Here is a 17,139-nt window from a genome sequence, read left to right as displayed (position 1 = left end):
ACGTGTAAAAGACAATGGTAAAGGACTCTAAATGCATGAATAAACATGAAAAATGCATGAATATTCATGAAAAATGAATGAGTAAACATTAAAAGAGGAATCTATAAGAGGAATCTATAAGATGACAAGTGTTGGGTGCGTGATGTATTTCCTCAACCATAAACCATATCGTATCAGAATATTCTACACTAGCTTTTAGCACGCTGAGCGAAATGCTTAGCGGTATTTTGTCTGCCGTTACGTTCTGAGTTCAAATTCCGCCGAGGTCGACTTTGCTTTTAATCCTTTCGGGGTCGATTAAATTAAGTACCATTTACGCACCGGGGGTCGATATAATCGACTTAATCCGTTTGTCTGTCCTTGCTTGTCCTCTCTGTGTTTAGCCCCTTGTGGGTAGTAAAGAAATAGGTATTTCATCTACTGTTACGTTCTGAATTCAAATTTCGCCGAGGTCGACTTTGCCTTTCATCCTTTTGGGGTCGATAAATTAAGTACCAGTTACGCACTGGGTCGATGTAATCGACTTAATCCCTTTGTCTGTCCTTGTTTGTCCCCTCTATGTTTAGCCCCTTGTGGGCAATAAAGAAATAAGAATATTCTACACAAGCTTTCACCAAATATATCTGTAGAGACAATAATATAGAAAAGCAAGTCTACATACGGCTAATTTTCAATTGTTTGGTTGAAAATCTTTTTGAACATATCTCTATTTTAGGTATTGGCAACGCAGGTATCTTAAGTATTGACAACGTTGATCAATAATGGCTAACGAGGTTTGCTTATGACTCAGAATAGGTGAAGAGCGTTCCGCTCCAGAAGAGCGACACAACAGTTACAGGGAGGTAAACAAGCCAACAAGCGATTGTCAAACGGTCGTGTGCAGGGGGGGGGGTTAACACACACATACACACAACACACACACACAACACTTTGGTCGGTCCGGGTCTGTAGTAGAAGACATTGCCCAAGCTGTCACGCAGCAGGTTGAACCCTGAGCTATGTGGTTGAAAAGGAAACTTCTCTCCACACAAGAACACCTGCGTTTATCATTTTAATCCAACTTGGTTGATACACAGTCATTTCTATAATGAAGAAACCGCTACATTTCGTTCCAGAAAATATGAAGATTAAGATCTTTTAATATTGTTTAATCAATTTCCCCACAATATTTTTAAAATATTTAACAATATATATGCTTGATCTTTGACGTTCTCTTCTTTTTCCTTTGATGTAAGAAAGTATTTTCATGATATATATTTAAAATCATGGAATATTCTTCTTCTTCTTCTTTTCTTCTTCTTCTTCTTCTTCTTCTTCTTCTTCTTCTTCTTCTTCTTCTTCTTCTTCTTCTTCTTCTTCTTCTTCTTAATATTATTATTATTATTATTATTATTGTTATTAGCAGTAGTAGTAGAAGTAGTAGTAGTAGTAGTACTAGCAGCATCATCATCATCATTATCCATCATCATCATCATCATCATCATCATCACCATCATCATCATCAGCAGCAGCAGTAGTAGTAGTAGTAGTAGTAAGGCGATGAGCTGACTGGAGGAAACGTTTAGCGGTATTTCGCCTGTCGCTACGTTCTGAGTTCAAATTCCGCCGAGGTCGACTTTGCCTTTCATCTTTTTGGGGATCGATAAATCAAGTATCAGTGAAACACTGGGGTTGATGCAATCGACTATTTCCCTCCCCTAACAAATTTCAGGTCTTGTGCCCATAGTAGAAAGGATTATTATTATTATTATTATTATTATTATTATTATTATTATTATTATTATTATTATTATTAAGGCGGCGAGCTGGCAGAATCGCTAACACGCCGAGCAGAATGCCTACCGGTATTTAGTTCGCTTTAACGTTCTGAGTTCTAATTCCGCAGAGTTCGACTTTGCCTTTCATCCTTCGGGGTCGATAAATTAAGTACCAGTTGAGTACCGGGGTCGATATGATCGACTGTTCCCTTCTCCACAGAATCCAGACCTTGTGCCTATAGTAGAAAGGATTATTATTATATGCCCTGATGCAGTACCAGGCAGGGGCTCTCGTGGCTTTTGATCTTAAGTGATTGGAAGTGTTATTATGTACATTGTTTTGTCTTGGTATAAAATATGGGCTACAGCAAGATTGTGCTCAATACCACTGATTTGTTTGTCAGTTGCATGGCCTTTACCAGTTGAACATGTCCCTTAGTGGCTGACACTAAGTGCATGTCTGATCATGAGCAGAAGTAGTGGGGGAGGCATCATAGTTACGTGTTGAGAGGAATTCTTTGGGGTTTGAATAATTTGTTATTATTATTATCATTATTATTATTATTATTATTATTATTATTATTATTATTATTATTATTATTATTATTATTATTGAGTGAGAGAGCAGTTCATGCCATCAAAGTGACACTGGGGTAAAATATACGAAGCCCAATATACCCATCGTGACTACCCGTCTGATAAGGGTACACCAGGCACATGCATCACAACCATATGTGCACGACATGGTGATCTCATATCAAGATAAACAGCACATGACCTTGCAGGTGGGGCCCAGTTAGAATTTTCTTCAGGTTGAGTAGCCCATCCCGCTCAAAAGGTCCCTGAATAAGGGTTGTTTAAGGATGTTGAAAGAATCACCCATGTTTCCAGAGATGAACTATTCAAACTCCAAAGAATCCCTCTCAACACATGGCTATGATGCTCCCCCACTACTTCTGCTCGTGATCAGAGATGCACATATCGTCAGCCACTAAGGGACATGCTCAACTGGTTAAGGTCAAACAACTGACAAGCAAATCTGTGGTATTGATTATTATTATTATTATTATTATTATTATTATTATTATTATTTCCCCTTTCTCACAGGTTTTGCTGGAGCTCCTGGAGTCTTGCATGCTAGCGGGTTGACTACCTGCATTCTATGGTATCATGCTATTCGTTCGTTTCGGCTATCCCATACTTTCCTGATTATTCTGGATATGCTAAGGAGGCAAAACTTTTGTAACAGTTCTACTGGGACCTCTATTCCGATTTCCTTTATATTCCTCTTGATGCCTTCAGATACTGTTCCCAAGGACTCATCGATAATTGGCATTATCTTCAACGTCTTCATTTTCTATAGCTGGGCTATTTCGTACTTAAGAGGGTTGTATCTATTTATCTTTTCGCCTTCTTTCTTGACTATTCGTGGTTGAAAGGGAATGCAACGTAAACTATATAGCATATGCGGTGCACTTTGTCCACCATCACTAAGTTCGGTCTGTTATGCTACAGCACCTGATCTATTAAAATTGGGAAATCCCAGAGAATTTTGCTAGCCTCCGACTCAGCCACTCTGTTTGTGCTCATACACGCCTTGTTTCTCTCTAGTCCCCACTTTTTGCACAGTTTCCAATGTAGCAGTTTCACTTATTATTATTATTATTATTATTATTATTATTATTATTATTCTTCTTCTTCTTCTTCTTATTATTATTATTATTATTATTATTATTATTATTATTATTATTATTATTATTATTATTATTTTACAGAAAGAATTCCACCAAGATTTCCTAACAAAAGCCCAGTAGACCTGGTTTTCATGCTGGACTCCTCGGCGAGTATATGGCCTCCTAATTTTAGGAAACAGCTAGCATTTGTAGAATATATGGCCGAACAGCTAGATGTTGGATTGGCACCCCGCCAGGTGAGTATTAAATATGTTTTGCACATATTTTCACTTGTTTCTTTTACTACAAGAATCATTGCAAGCACTTCTCAGTGATGGTGACATGTATATATGTGTATATTTGGAGGTAAAGTTTACGAAAAAAACAAAAGACGAAGACAGGTGATGTACAAAACAAACAGATGTATTATTATAACGCTCAGGAATAGAAAAAAGTCTTTTACGTTTCGAGCCTACGCTCTTCTACAGAAAGGGACACAGAAAAAAACAAGGAGAGAAACAAGGAGAGACAAAAATGTGTGTAGTGGCTAACGATCTATCATGGCGACTGGATGTATGACCACTACGGTATGAGCTGCACGTAGGCCAGCGTTATCTATTAAGTTTCTAGTATAGTGGTTAGTCAGCCATTGTAATTAGCAATGTTACTAGTTATGATATAAAGAGCATGTGCAATGGTAAATTGCGACAAACATATTTATATTATTAACTTAATTTTACACACACACACACACACACACACACATAGTGGTTAGAGTTGCAGACTCGCGGTCGAGAGATCGCGGGTTCGAATCTCAACCGAGGCGATTTGCTTGCTTATGAGCAAAACACTTAACCTCCACGCTGCTCAGGCAGAATAATGGCGAACTTCTGCTGACTCTTACGCACAACTTTCTCTCACTCTTTCCTCCTGCATCTAGCAACTCACCTGTAACGGACCGGCGTTCCGTTCAGGTGGGGAACCTATACGCCAAAGAAACCGGGAAACCGGCCCTTATGCGCCAGGCATGGCTCGAGAAGGAATAAACAACAACAAATATCAACAACAAACAACAACGTGGCTGTGTTTTGAATCTTGCTTCCCAACCACATGTTTGCATGGCACCTTGGGCAAGTGTCTTCTACTGTAACGCCTCGAGCCGACCAAAGCTGTATGAGAGTATTTGGTAGATGGAACTGAAAGGATCCCGCCGTTTATATATATATATAAAGTTAATCCAAACTAGAAAGCACAAGAAAACACAACAACGCGAGGACGTGGAACAAATATAGTATTATTGGACGCTCAGGAAAGAAGGAAAGAAGGAGGGTTTAACGTTTCGAGCGGAGCTCTTCGTAGGAAACATAGGAGAAGGAAAGATCCAGAGAAGGGAAGACAGAGGAAAAAAAATCGCCAACGGTACACACGCGGTCACATATATATATATATATATTTATGTGTCTGTGTGTGTATCCCAGTCCCGATACCTATTTCTTTATTACCCACAAGGGGCTAAACATAGAGGGGACAAACAAGGACAGACATAGGTATTAAGTCGATTACATCGACCCCAGTGTGTAACTGGTACTTAATTTATCGACCCCGAAAGGATGAAAGGCAAATTCAACCCCGGTGGAATTTGAACTCACAACGTAACGGCAGACGAAATACCGCTAAGCATTTCGTCCGGCGTGCTAACGTTTCTGCCAGCTCCCAGTCCCAATACCATCGATTGACAATCGATAGTGGTGTGTTTATGTTGCCGTAACTTAGTGGTTCGTCAAAATGGCTCAATAGAATAAGTACACACACTCATATTGTATGAATGTGTGTATATGTTTGTGTGTAAATTTTCATTTGAAGACGTTGGCTTAATAATCTCTACTACATATATTGAGTACTTTTTCTTCTGTTATAAAAAATTCACTGTCCGTATCCTTTCTCTACCTCGTCACCTCGTTGTGCGTACGTGCGCGTGCACGTTTGTGTGCGCGTGTGCGCACGCATGTATAGACGACGATAATCACAATGTTTAACCCACATACAAATGGATGTCAGGAACTTCTTAAAATTATTTTTTAATGAAATATTATAAGATACACTTTTTTTTTTATCACTTAACCCAATTTCGATTCTCACATCATTTTCTTAGGATCTTTGTGGGAGGGCGGGAAACAAACCTCGCAACTCCAGACCCCACCTAATCTCGAAGATTAAGTAGTATGCTGCATTTATCACATTCGAGATAAAAAATATATTCATGTCTTATATAAGCAAATAGTCTCAAATTTAGAAGAGCAAAGAATTTGTGAGTGTGAGATTTTGTGAGAAGTTCATGACTTTCTCATAGTCATAGAAAGCAGAATTTAAATTGATTGGGGGCGCACTGACTTCAAGTATGTAACCCCTACTGGGGGTGAATGGCAAAGTAAGCTGCGAATAGGCAGAGTAAACGGGCCTTTGCAGTATAGTCGGTGAATTGCCAGAGTAGGTAGTAGATTTGGAAGAGTAGTTGGGGAAACAAAAGGGTAGGTGATGAATTGGCAGCGTAGCTCCTAAATTGGCAGGGTAGCTGGCGAATTGGTAAAGTAGAAGGTGAATTGGCAGGATAAATGGCGAATTGGCAGTATAGGTGATATATTGGCTATGTAGATGGTGAATATATAGTGCAGGCGAGTGAATTGGCAGAGTAAGGTGGTGAATTGCCAGTGTAGCTGGTGAGTTGGTAGGGTAGGTGGTTAACTGGAAGGGTCGGTGGTGAATTGGTAGTGTAACCGTATTGTACCATAAATTAGCATCGACTTAAGGGTCAACATCGTTTCTGATGAGATCCCTACAGATCATTGTATTATACGTTCTATATATTATGGGGCCAGTCTCTGAGTAAGTGACAATGAACTAGCTCTACTTACCACCTCCCCTCCTTCTCAGTTTACGCATGTGACATACATAAAAGTGTGTGACCCCCTTCGGTCATGAATGACTGTGGGATTGCACCTAGAAATTTACTCTCCGAGGCACATGTTTGGGCAAGGTTGTTTATGGAAGACCAGCAGTACCCATGTAAGCCAGCCTCCCCTCTCCACAACCGATGTTATCCAAGGGAATATATAAAAGTATGGTATGGAAGATACCCAAAGATTTTAGCCTTAACTGCGTTCGTAAATTAAATAAATTGATTCAATTTACTAGACACATGAGACAGTAGTAAATAGCTGTCATCTTTAAAACTTTACCGTGGACAGTAAAAGTGGGATCTGATCGACACTGTATCTTGTTCATTAACTGTAATCAACACAGTTAGTAAACAAGCCACTTACGAAATTGGGATCTTTTCTATTTTGAGGCCAGTTTTTTCAAATTTTTCCTACTGAACCAAACAATTTGAAACTTCGTATACTGGTAGAATGTGTCAAAAGTAAACTTAATTGTAAACCAGAATGAAAACGGAATTGTAACTTCTAAGTTTAACGTTGTTTAATAATTAGAATTTTAACCAATGATATTCCGTCATTCGGCTTTATTTTATTTACTCCGTCTCGACCACCAATTTCGTGACGTAATTAACATCTTAAATGTAAACAAGTCAGCCACCTTCTAATAACAATATTTAAAACTAGTTAATAAGCCACATGTATTAAATTGAAAATGTTTCCATTCTGTATGTCTGCATGTATGTGTGTGTGTATATATGTGTAAGTATGTGTGTGTGTGTATGTATGTGTGTGTGTGTATGTATGTATAGCCGATTCATCGTAATCGTAATTACGATGAATTGGCCATACATACATAGATACACACACACACACACATACATGCAGACATACATATACACATACACCGAGTAAAAAATTTCAGTTATCTCTCTCTTTCACACATTACTCTCTCTGTCTCTTCACACACACTAACAGAAGCACTTCACTTACACAACATACTGTCTCCCACACCCCATCAATCACACACACACACACACATGTACATCAATGCTTCCCCTAGACCAGGGGTGGGCAAACTACGGCCCGCGGGCCGCACGCGGCCCGCCATAGGTTTTCATGCGGCCCGCCGAGAGCTTTTATGAATCCCAACTTCTATGCAGATACTTCGTAACTGTACGGTAATTCACAATATTTTCACTTGATTTTTATAAATGAGGCCCGCCAAGGTTCCAAAGACGCACTGTGCGGCCCGCGATCAAAAAAGTTTGCCCACCCCTGCCCTAGACGGTAACTTCAAAGACAAACTTCCCTCGTCATAAAATCGCTTCCTCTTAGTCTCTTTCGCTCTCATTACTTATGTAAAAAAATAAAAGTTTTTTACGGAAATCGACGGAAAACTTGTGCTACGACAAGCGAAACTTCGCCGAAATTTAATATTAAAAAAGCAAAGAGCTGGCAGAAACGTTAGCACGCCGGGCGAAATGCGTAGCCGTATTTCGTCTGCCGTGTTTGTTTACAGTTTTCCGAACGTTAGTACGTCACAAAAGCGCTTTCTACGTCACACTAATAGAATGCAGTCAAGTTTTACACATGAAAACAAACAATCTGATTGGTTAAAATTCGCAGTTTTAATCTACGATTAAAGTCATAAAATAGATTTTTCTCAAATAAACTAGTTCCAACCTGTGTCTTGTTTTGCTAGACTCTATCAGCATACGAAGTTTCAGATTATTTAGTTAAGTAGAAAGATCTGTGGTCCTGGCTTCAGAATAGAAAAGATCCCGAAATTGTATATAAAGCTGCTCTTCTAATGCTTGTCACTCAATCAGATAAACTCATTTGATTATTAGGTACATTTTTTGTGACATATAGTTCAATAAATCTTGCACCGCTCGATATAGATCTAACTCATTAGCGTAGCTAGAGTGTGTGCTGCCCGGGGCGGTCCTTCCGTTTGCTGCCCCCGGACCCCACGAAAAACATAGATATTGTCTACAGTAGACCCAAAAGCGCCACTCCTTTAAAAGTGCCGCCGAGCACGGACTGCCCTTACTGCCTCCCCCCTAGCCACGCTAGTGATCTAACTCCGTAAATGCTAGTGCTACCGTCATCTATTCTTTCGAGAGCATAAGAAAATCACCGACTGCTTTAGAATGTACTAATACATTACTTTTCTCCTTCTCGTTCTTGTTTTTTTTTTTACCCTGCCCTGCCAAATAGTTGTTGTTTCAGCTAGAAGATACATATCTAGGGTTCATCTTTTCTAGGTACCGGCAACAAAGAACGAGTCTATATTTCCACATGAGTTACAGATATTAAAATTTTAGAATTATTTTTGTTGGGCAAAATCTGTTTTGATGTAAAATATTCGCGATTGTCTTCCATATTTTTTTTTTCATCTCGTGAGTTTTGACTTCGTAGTTTTACGTTCCCCTTCAATATTTTGTGTATTAAGTGGGTGTTCGGCATACGCTTGTGTGTAGACGAAGATTATGTATGTATATGTATAATTAAAAAATAATAATAATAATAAACACAGACAGATGTTTTTGCTGGAATCCTGGAATATGGGCAAACGTCGAGAATGCTCAAAATATTTCCTGTACAAAAATTTAAAATATCATTATTCCATGTGGTTTCACTTGTTAAAAAACAGAAACTAAAAGAGCGTTATGAAAAAAATTAACTAAACTGGCCCGCAGTCAATAACAAGAAGAACAACACGAGAAGTAAACCTAAGTGGCGTATGAAATTCTCTCGTACATTTTAATTTACTTTCTACAGATGGAACGTGACAAGGCAAGATAAAATGTACTCATTCTTCATCTATGTACCGCTTCAACCGAAGCGTGTTATTGGTGAATTTTTACCTGGTTCTGAATTGGTTTTAAATTATATGTGAAGTTCAAGAATGGCCCTTTCATTTATTTCAATCAAGAATGCATGTTACCTTTCGTAACACGAGAATCTTTGCTTTTAAATTAACCTCTTGTTCCAGCAGTAATAAGGCCAAGTTACAGCCTTAATTCGCATTACAGTGGCCAACGCTCAGGTTACAGTAGCAACCCCTTGTTACACTACCACCAACACCATTGCTACCATCATTCCCACACCTTAACCAATACCACCATCTCGTTTCTTTGCGATAATGTAGAAGTAGTGGAATTGACATCCAGTCTAAGATTTCTTACAGAAGGTAATTCTGAGAAAGAGTTTGCTAATTACCTTCTTGATGTAAGAAATGGTAACATCCTTGTTGAACAAAACCTAAGTGGATTCAAAATCACTGACTCTTGCCTTGAAAGTGGTACTCTTTCAGATCTATGTGATTTTGTATATGCTGGCCCCAAAAAATAACTTCACAAACCCTGTGAGGCTTGCAAATAGAACCATCGTTACTCCAACAAATAAAGCAGCACAATTTGTAAATGATTTTCTGTTGACCAGGGTTCCCGGTGAGCTAAAAGTATACAGAAGTTCAGATACAGTTGATAATGAAACTCTGTACCCAATCGAGTTCATCAACAAACTTACACCGCATTCTCAAGCTAAAGAAAAAAATTATGCATAATGCTTCTGAGAAATTTAGATGCTACTAATGGACATTGCAATGGCACACATTACATCATTGTCAGTTTACATGATCATGTTATTGAGGCTGAGGTTGCTTCTGGTCCTTATGCAGGAACGACTCAGATAATCCCAAGAATACCGCATGTATCTCAAGAAATGGAATTTCCATTTACACGCAAACAATTTCCTGTCAAACCAGCTTTTCCTTGACGTGCAACAAGGCACAGGAACAGACTTTTGAACAAATTGGTATATATATCTTCCGACACAATTCTTTTCACATGGTCAGCTGTATGTTACATTATCTAGAGTTCGAAAGTAGGCCAATGTAAAAATATTGGTTGAGAAAAATGGAAACAGAATGATTACGGACAACTGGGTCTACAAGGAGATACTACTTTAAAGCAAAATATGCTTTTTAGCAAGTTTCAGTTAATAGAATTAACACATCATTTATATGTAAAGTAACATATATTTGTGTGGAATTAAATTGCTTTGGCATATTTCAGCACATGCCGAATGAATGATATCGTTATATTAGATCATTTTAAATTTGAAAAAGTAAGGAAACGTCATTCCCATGTGTTCTCACAGCACCAGACTTTTGTGTGTCTGAGTGTGTGTGTATCTCTCCTTAACCTCCCACTCTCCATCTATCTATCTATCTATCTATCTATCTATCTATCTATCTATCTATCTATCTATCTATCTATCTATCTATCTATCTATCTATATGTCTATCTATCTATGCACACCTATGTAAGCTCTACCAATTATTAATGTAAGTTTTACTAATTATTAATATAGATTTTATCAATTAGTAATGTAAGCTCTACCAATTATTATTGTAAGTTCAACCAATTATTAATGATAAATATATATAACAGAGTGACTCTTTAAAAAAAGAGAGATTATGACTTGTACGGCCGCTAACATAGAGGTAACCTAGGGTTAAACATCACCACTAATCCCTCCGGTCATCGACTTCGTCATCATTATCACCATCATCACCATCATCATCATTCCCTTATCTTCATCATATTGAATCAAGACTAGGTCAAAAGGACGTATTAACAGGCGCAGCCAATATTCAATGGCTGAATGTTTCCGAAGAAAACCAACAAGCTGATATTATTTTGTTAGCTCTCGGCAAACAAAGCATATGTTGTAAACGGTTATGTTTGAACAAATCAACATTTCTAATACTTCATTGCATGCATACATACATACATACATACATACATACATACATACATACACACACATACATACACATACACATACATACATACACACATACATACATACATACATACATACATACATACATACATACATACATACATGCATACATACATACGTGCATACATACATACATGCATGCATACATACATACATACATACATACATACATACATAGATACATACACACACACATACATACATACCTACATACATACATACATACATACATACATACATACATACACACATACATACATACATACATACATACATACATACATACACTATTATTTACAGCCTTATCTGTTTCGAATTTCACCGGTCCAAAAAGAGTTATAACCTTGTTAATTCAAAATTTTTCACATCAATCCTTCTTTTAGTCACATTTTGTGATTCTTTATGTTCTTTAACCAAATATAACCAAAACTGTCCGACGAACGTAAAACTGTAACAGTTTTTGTGATGTCCTTGTAGCTTTTCTAATAAAGCATATTACTCTATCTCCGGTATTCGAGTACTATTGTTTTCCATATTCCATCTTGATCATGTATTAGCGATTTCTCCCATTCTAGTAGCGTTTTCAAATCAAACTAAGTTCCTGTGTGAGGAGTTTTGACCACTATAAAATGGTCAAAACTCCTCACACAGGAACTTAGTTTGATTTGAAAACCCCACTAGAATGGGAGGAAGCGCTAATACATGATCTAAGTTATATGATATATAAAAAATGTAATATACAAATAAATATCTATAAATATAAACCATCCAACTTTCTGAGTACTTCATTTCTTCTAATATATAATACCTGTACATCATCTCCAAACCTTCCAATATATATATATATATATACTTGGAAAGGGATGCGTGGCGTTTGATCATATTATAATATTAATAATATATATATATATACATACATATATGTACATAACTACATATATATATATATATGTATATATACATGCATATATGTGTACAGGACGTCAAAAAAAAAATGTGAACAAAATGAGAAACGAGAACATAAAAAACAAAAACATAGAAAACGATTTTTTTTCGAACAGCGGAAGAAACAAATTATGAAACGAGACAGGCAACATAAAGAACATTCCCTTCATTAGTTGTCCTCTGTTTTATCAACTCCGCGTTTCGAACATAGGGACAAGACACGACTTCGTTAAAACAGTCGTTCCTACGAAGCAAATAAAAAAAAGAGGATTTGCAGAGGGTTAAAGGGGTGACAAAAACAGGAGAGTGAGAACAAAACAGTAAAAACAAACGTTAAGGGTTGTTAAACCATAACGAGGTGAAGTGGTGAACGCTGGAGAAACGAGCTTTGAGAAGAGACAGGCAAAAGTACGTCTTGTCTTTAGGAAGGAAGTAAAAGAAAGAAAGACATAACTGTTGGTCACGTGTAAGCAACGAGAGATTCAAGGAGGAAGAGTGAGAGAGAGAGAGAGGGAACGGTGAAGGGGAGACGAGAAGAAGTACAGAAAGGGTAGGGAGAGAAAAACAGAAAGGAAGAAACACACACCTATACACATACTTACATACATACATCTACGCACCTCTACGTATATACACATGATGTGTGGGTGTGTGAACTGATCTGGAGAAATGTGTTTAATAAAGATTTGGTTTTATTGTATTTCTTCTTGAATTTCCGATAGTTAGACGTTTATCTCCTTTATTGTGCATATACCAAACAGCTCTTCTCTTTGAAAGGAGTCTTTTGATTGAAAAGTTCAGACGAAAAATCCAATAAAACAATGTATTTTATTATTAAATGCAAAGTTTTGGCTCCAAATATTGTGTGTGTGCGTGTGTGTGTGCATATGGGCGGATGTAAGTGTAACATATGAATATATAATATTGTTTTTTTTATGAATAAATTAACTCTTTTTCTTTTGATTGACTACAGGTTAGAGTTGGTGTACTTTCCTTCAGTACAGATGCACGAATTCATTTTAACTTGAGCGAGTCAAATACCAAAGAAATACTGAAATCAAGATTAGACACAATTAAACAGATAAGAGGTAACACTAATATAAGCCAAGCGTTGTTAACCATGAAAGACGAATTGTTTAGCCCGGAGAATGGTGGCAGAAGAAATGTTAAAAAAATTGGTATAATGATGACCGATGGTACATCGCAAAATGTAACTGCTACACAGATAGCAGCGGAAAAATGCCGAGAGGAGAACATTACGCTATTTGTTATTGGTATTGGACGGAAAGTCGACTACCACGAATTAGTACGAATTGCAAGCAAGCCAACTGAAAGATACTTAAAACTGAGTTCCACCTACGCTGCCTTAGATGTTATAAAATCTGATGTCATTCACAACGTGATAGAAGATGGTTAGTATAACTTGTTTTAATTCTTCCAGAAACAACAACAACAATAATAATACTAATTAATGGTTTCTACTATAGGCACAAATCCTGAAATTTTGAGTGAAGGGGGCTTAGTCAGTTACATCGACCTGAGTCCTTATTTTATAGATCCCAAAAGGATGAACAGTAAAGCAATGATAGTACCGGATTGTGTACCCAAAAAATAATCTATTAAACACCCTGTTATTACTGATATTTCTTTCACACACCCTATATCATTAAAGTGTTTCAAAAGTACGTAAACGTTACAAAACCATATCAAATGATATCCGCTTGCAGGTTGAGGACATCAGAGGTAATTTCATTCTTATTAGTTGAATGGGATGATCGAGTCCAAATCTTAAGTTACATATCTCTATCTATATCAACAGCAATTTCAATATAGAAACAAAAAATAATAGAATACAAAACAACAGCCATACTCTTTTACTTGTTTCAGTCATTTGACTGTGGCCATGCTGGAGCACTGCCTTTAGTCGAGCAAATCGACCCCAGGACTTATTCTTTGTAAGCCTAGTACTTATTCTATCGGTGTCTTTTGCCGAACCGCTAAGTTACGAGGACGTAAACACACCAGCATCGGTTGTCAAGCGATATTGGGGGGGGGACAAACACACACACACACGCATACGACGGGCTTCTTTCAGTTTCCGTCTACCAAATCCACTCACAAGGCTTTGGTCGGCCCGAGGCTATAGCAGAAGACACTTGCCCAAGGTGCCACGCAGTGGAACTGAACCCGGAACCATGTGGCTGGTAAGCAAGCTACTTACCACACAGCCACTCCTACGTCTATAGGAATTACTTTTGCAAATAATGAAATTATTCTTTCAAATAACTACCTGAATAACATTAGATCTATTTCCAAATACCAGTGGACAGCAGCGCCACTTAACTTCTCTCATTTCTACTCATATATTTTTGGTTATACAATGTATTGACTATTTATTTTCTCTCTTTGAATAGAATGGAATTTACCATATGCTATGGGATTGAACGAAAAGCCTACAGAAGTTCGATGTAAGTAAAACAGTAACATTTATTAGCAAATAACATTATCAAAATAGTTTGATTTCATATATATATATATGAATATAAATATATATGTATATAAATACATAAATATGTATATATTTATATGTATATATATGTATATATATATATATATATATGTATATATATGTATAGATATATATGTATATATATGTATATATATATTTGTATATCAAGTTTTATTTTAATAATTCTGATGCGCACTCTATACGATCTTTTTACTATTTTGTTTTTCTCTCTTTTTCTCTCTCTTATACTTTTACCTCCTCTTCTCCCACTATTCTATGCTTTAATCTGTCACTCTCTCTTCCTCGCTCCCCCTCTCTTTCTCACGTGGCTCCCACGTCACCATCAGCTATCTTTCTTTCTTTCTTTCTTTCCGTTTAAGCTGGAACAAGGAAGATGTGCTCCTGTTTGTCTCCTGTCCTAGCATGATTTACGCGTTCACCACCACAACCTCGATTAGGCTTAGCAGCCGTTTCTGTTTATTTTCATGCTCCTGTTCATGTTACCTATATTGACCTTCCGCAAAATCCCAAATTTTATTTAATTTGATTTGCGGGAGCAACTGTTTTATGGAAAGCGTATGTTGTTGTTAAATGCTCGAAATACGAAACTAGAAAAACAGAAAACAACTGATGAAGTGTCGTTCTTTATGTTGTTTGCTTTGTTTTCCATTTGCGTCTTCCGTTGTTCGAAAGAATAATTCATGTTCCATGTACTCGTGCTTCGTACTTCTTTGTTGTACACGTTTCATGACGTCCTGTTCCCACATATACACACACACACTCACACACACACACACACACACACACACACACACACACACACACACACACACACACACACACACACACACACACACACACACACATACACACACACACACACACACACATATATATATATATACCTATGTATGTATGTATGTATGTATGTATGTAAATATATTCTGTCAAGAACATGCATGAAACCGCTTGCAAAACCACTGGAAATCTCTCTGACCTCACTTGTTAGCAAGATCATGGATCACATTGTCAGAAAAAGACTGACTACACTCACCAGCTATGCAGATGACACAAAAGTATCACAGGCGGCCAAGGATCCTACTGACATCCTAAGACTGAAGAATGACCTGAACGCAATATATAAGTGGGCAGATGAGAATAATATGCTGTTCAATGCTGTAAAATTTCACGTACTCCGTTATCATCCCACAGACAAACAACAACTGAAGTACACGGAACCAGCAGGCAACGTAATCCCAGAGTTATATTCGGTGCCCAACCTGGGAATCCATATGAGCAACGATGCAACTTTCCATGTGCACATTGCTGAGATAGTAACTGTATGCAGGCGGATGGCAGATTGGATCCGGAGATCCTTCAGGACCAAGAACAAAAACACAATGTTTCTGCTTTGGAGAACCTTTGTTCTCAGTTGTCTGGACTACTACTCCCAACTGTAGTCACCACAGAGCGTAAAACTAATTGCGGAACTAGAAGCGATCCGACGCCACTACACAAAGAAGATAGAGTCAGTAAAACACATGGGCTACTGGGAGAGGTTAAAGGAACTGGGACTCTACTCCCTGGAAAGGAGTCGTGATACATACGCAGTGTTATGCATATGGAAGTTAATGGAGGGTCTAGCTCCAAATTTCGAAATCGAAAGCTACAACAATCTCCGAACTGGACAGCACTGCACCGTGCCAAAGGTCCCATCTTCTCCATCGAGGATACGAACCCAATATTGTAATAGGTTGGGATTCAAGGGACCACAATTTTTAATGCCCTACCACAGAGATCTGCGAGGTGTAGACATGGAAATCTGCAAAAAACGTCTAGACAGCATTTTATCTGCAATACCGGATGAACCCATTTCGCAGCAGGAGGCACAAAGCAGAGTGGCAACGTCCAACTCGCTACTTCACCAGAAGCAATACTGGAAAAATCCCCGGATGCAGTAAAAGCGGTACACCAACATGGCTATATATATATATATATATATATATATATATATATATATAGCCATCTCAATATGGCTAAATATATATATATATATATATATATATATATATATGTATGTGTGTGTGTGTGTGTGGTGTGTGTGTGTGTGTGTGTGTGTGTGTACACATTTTTGTCTTGTACCTGAAAACCTAACGATCAAAATAAACTTTTCTTATCTGAAAGGCATGTAAATTAGGGAAACAATGAAAAGTCTTGTCTCGGATACGTAAGATAAGTCGTAGTCTGAAGGAAGTTAGATAGAAATAAATACATTTTCTAAAGCGAAGATTTGATTCTTGTATTTTAACTGACCTGATAGTTTAAACAACCAGAAACAAGAAGTACACTAAGAGATAATTAAAGGAACAGAGGATTTTAGGGAGGTGTACTTACTAGGCACGTATTTTGATCTGAGACCGTTGAAACTAATACGATTGCAGCGTAGATGGCATGTATTAGCCATTCAAAAATACACAAAAATTGTGATCTTCATATAAGCATTT

At 37.5% G+C, this 17,139-nt stretch overlaps 1 protein-coding gene across 5 annotated transcripts in view; it reads left to right on the top strand.

Annotated features, from left to right (window-relative positions):
• LOC115210768 (collagen alpha-1(XIV) chain-like) overlaps nucleotides 1-17,139 on the top strand; it is a 150,361-nt gene that overhangs the window by 67,551 nt on the left and 65,671 nt on the right. For all 5 annotated transcript variants that reach the window (XM_036501870.1, XM_029779485.2, XM_036501871.1 and 2 more), the window contains exons 3-5: nucleotides 3,533-3,687; nucleotides 13,100-13,538; nucleotides 14,541-14,594. In XM_036501870.1, coding sequence (XP_036357763.1) covers nucleotides 3,533-3,687; nucleotides 13,100-13,538; nucleotides 14,541-14,594 — 648 coding nt within the window. The remainder of the gene's footprint in view (nucleotides 1-3,532; nucleotides 3,688-13,099; nucleotides 13,539-14,540; nucleotides 14,595-17,139) is intronic.

This window comes from Octopus sinensis, linkage group LG4 (genome assembly GCF_006345805.1).
Source record: "Octopus sinensis linkage group LG4, ASM634580v1, whole genome shotgun sequence".
Lineage (NCBI taxonomy): Eukaryota > Metazoa > Mollusca > Cephalopoda > Octopoda > Octopodidae > Octopus > Octopus sinensis.
Note: the sequence above shows the minus strand (reverse complement) of the source record. Positions and strands in the feature narration are given on the sequence as shown.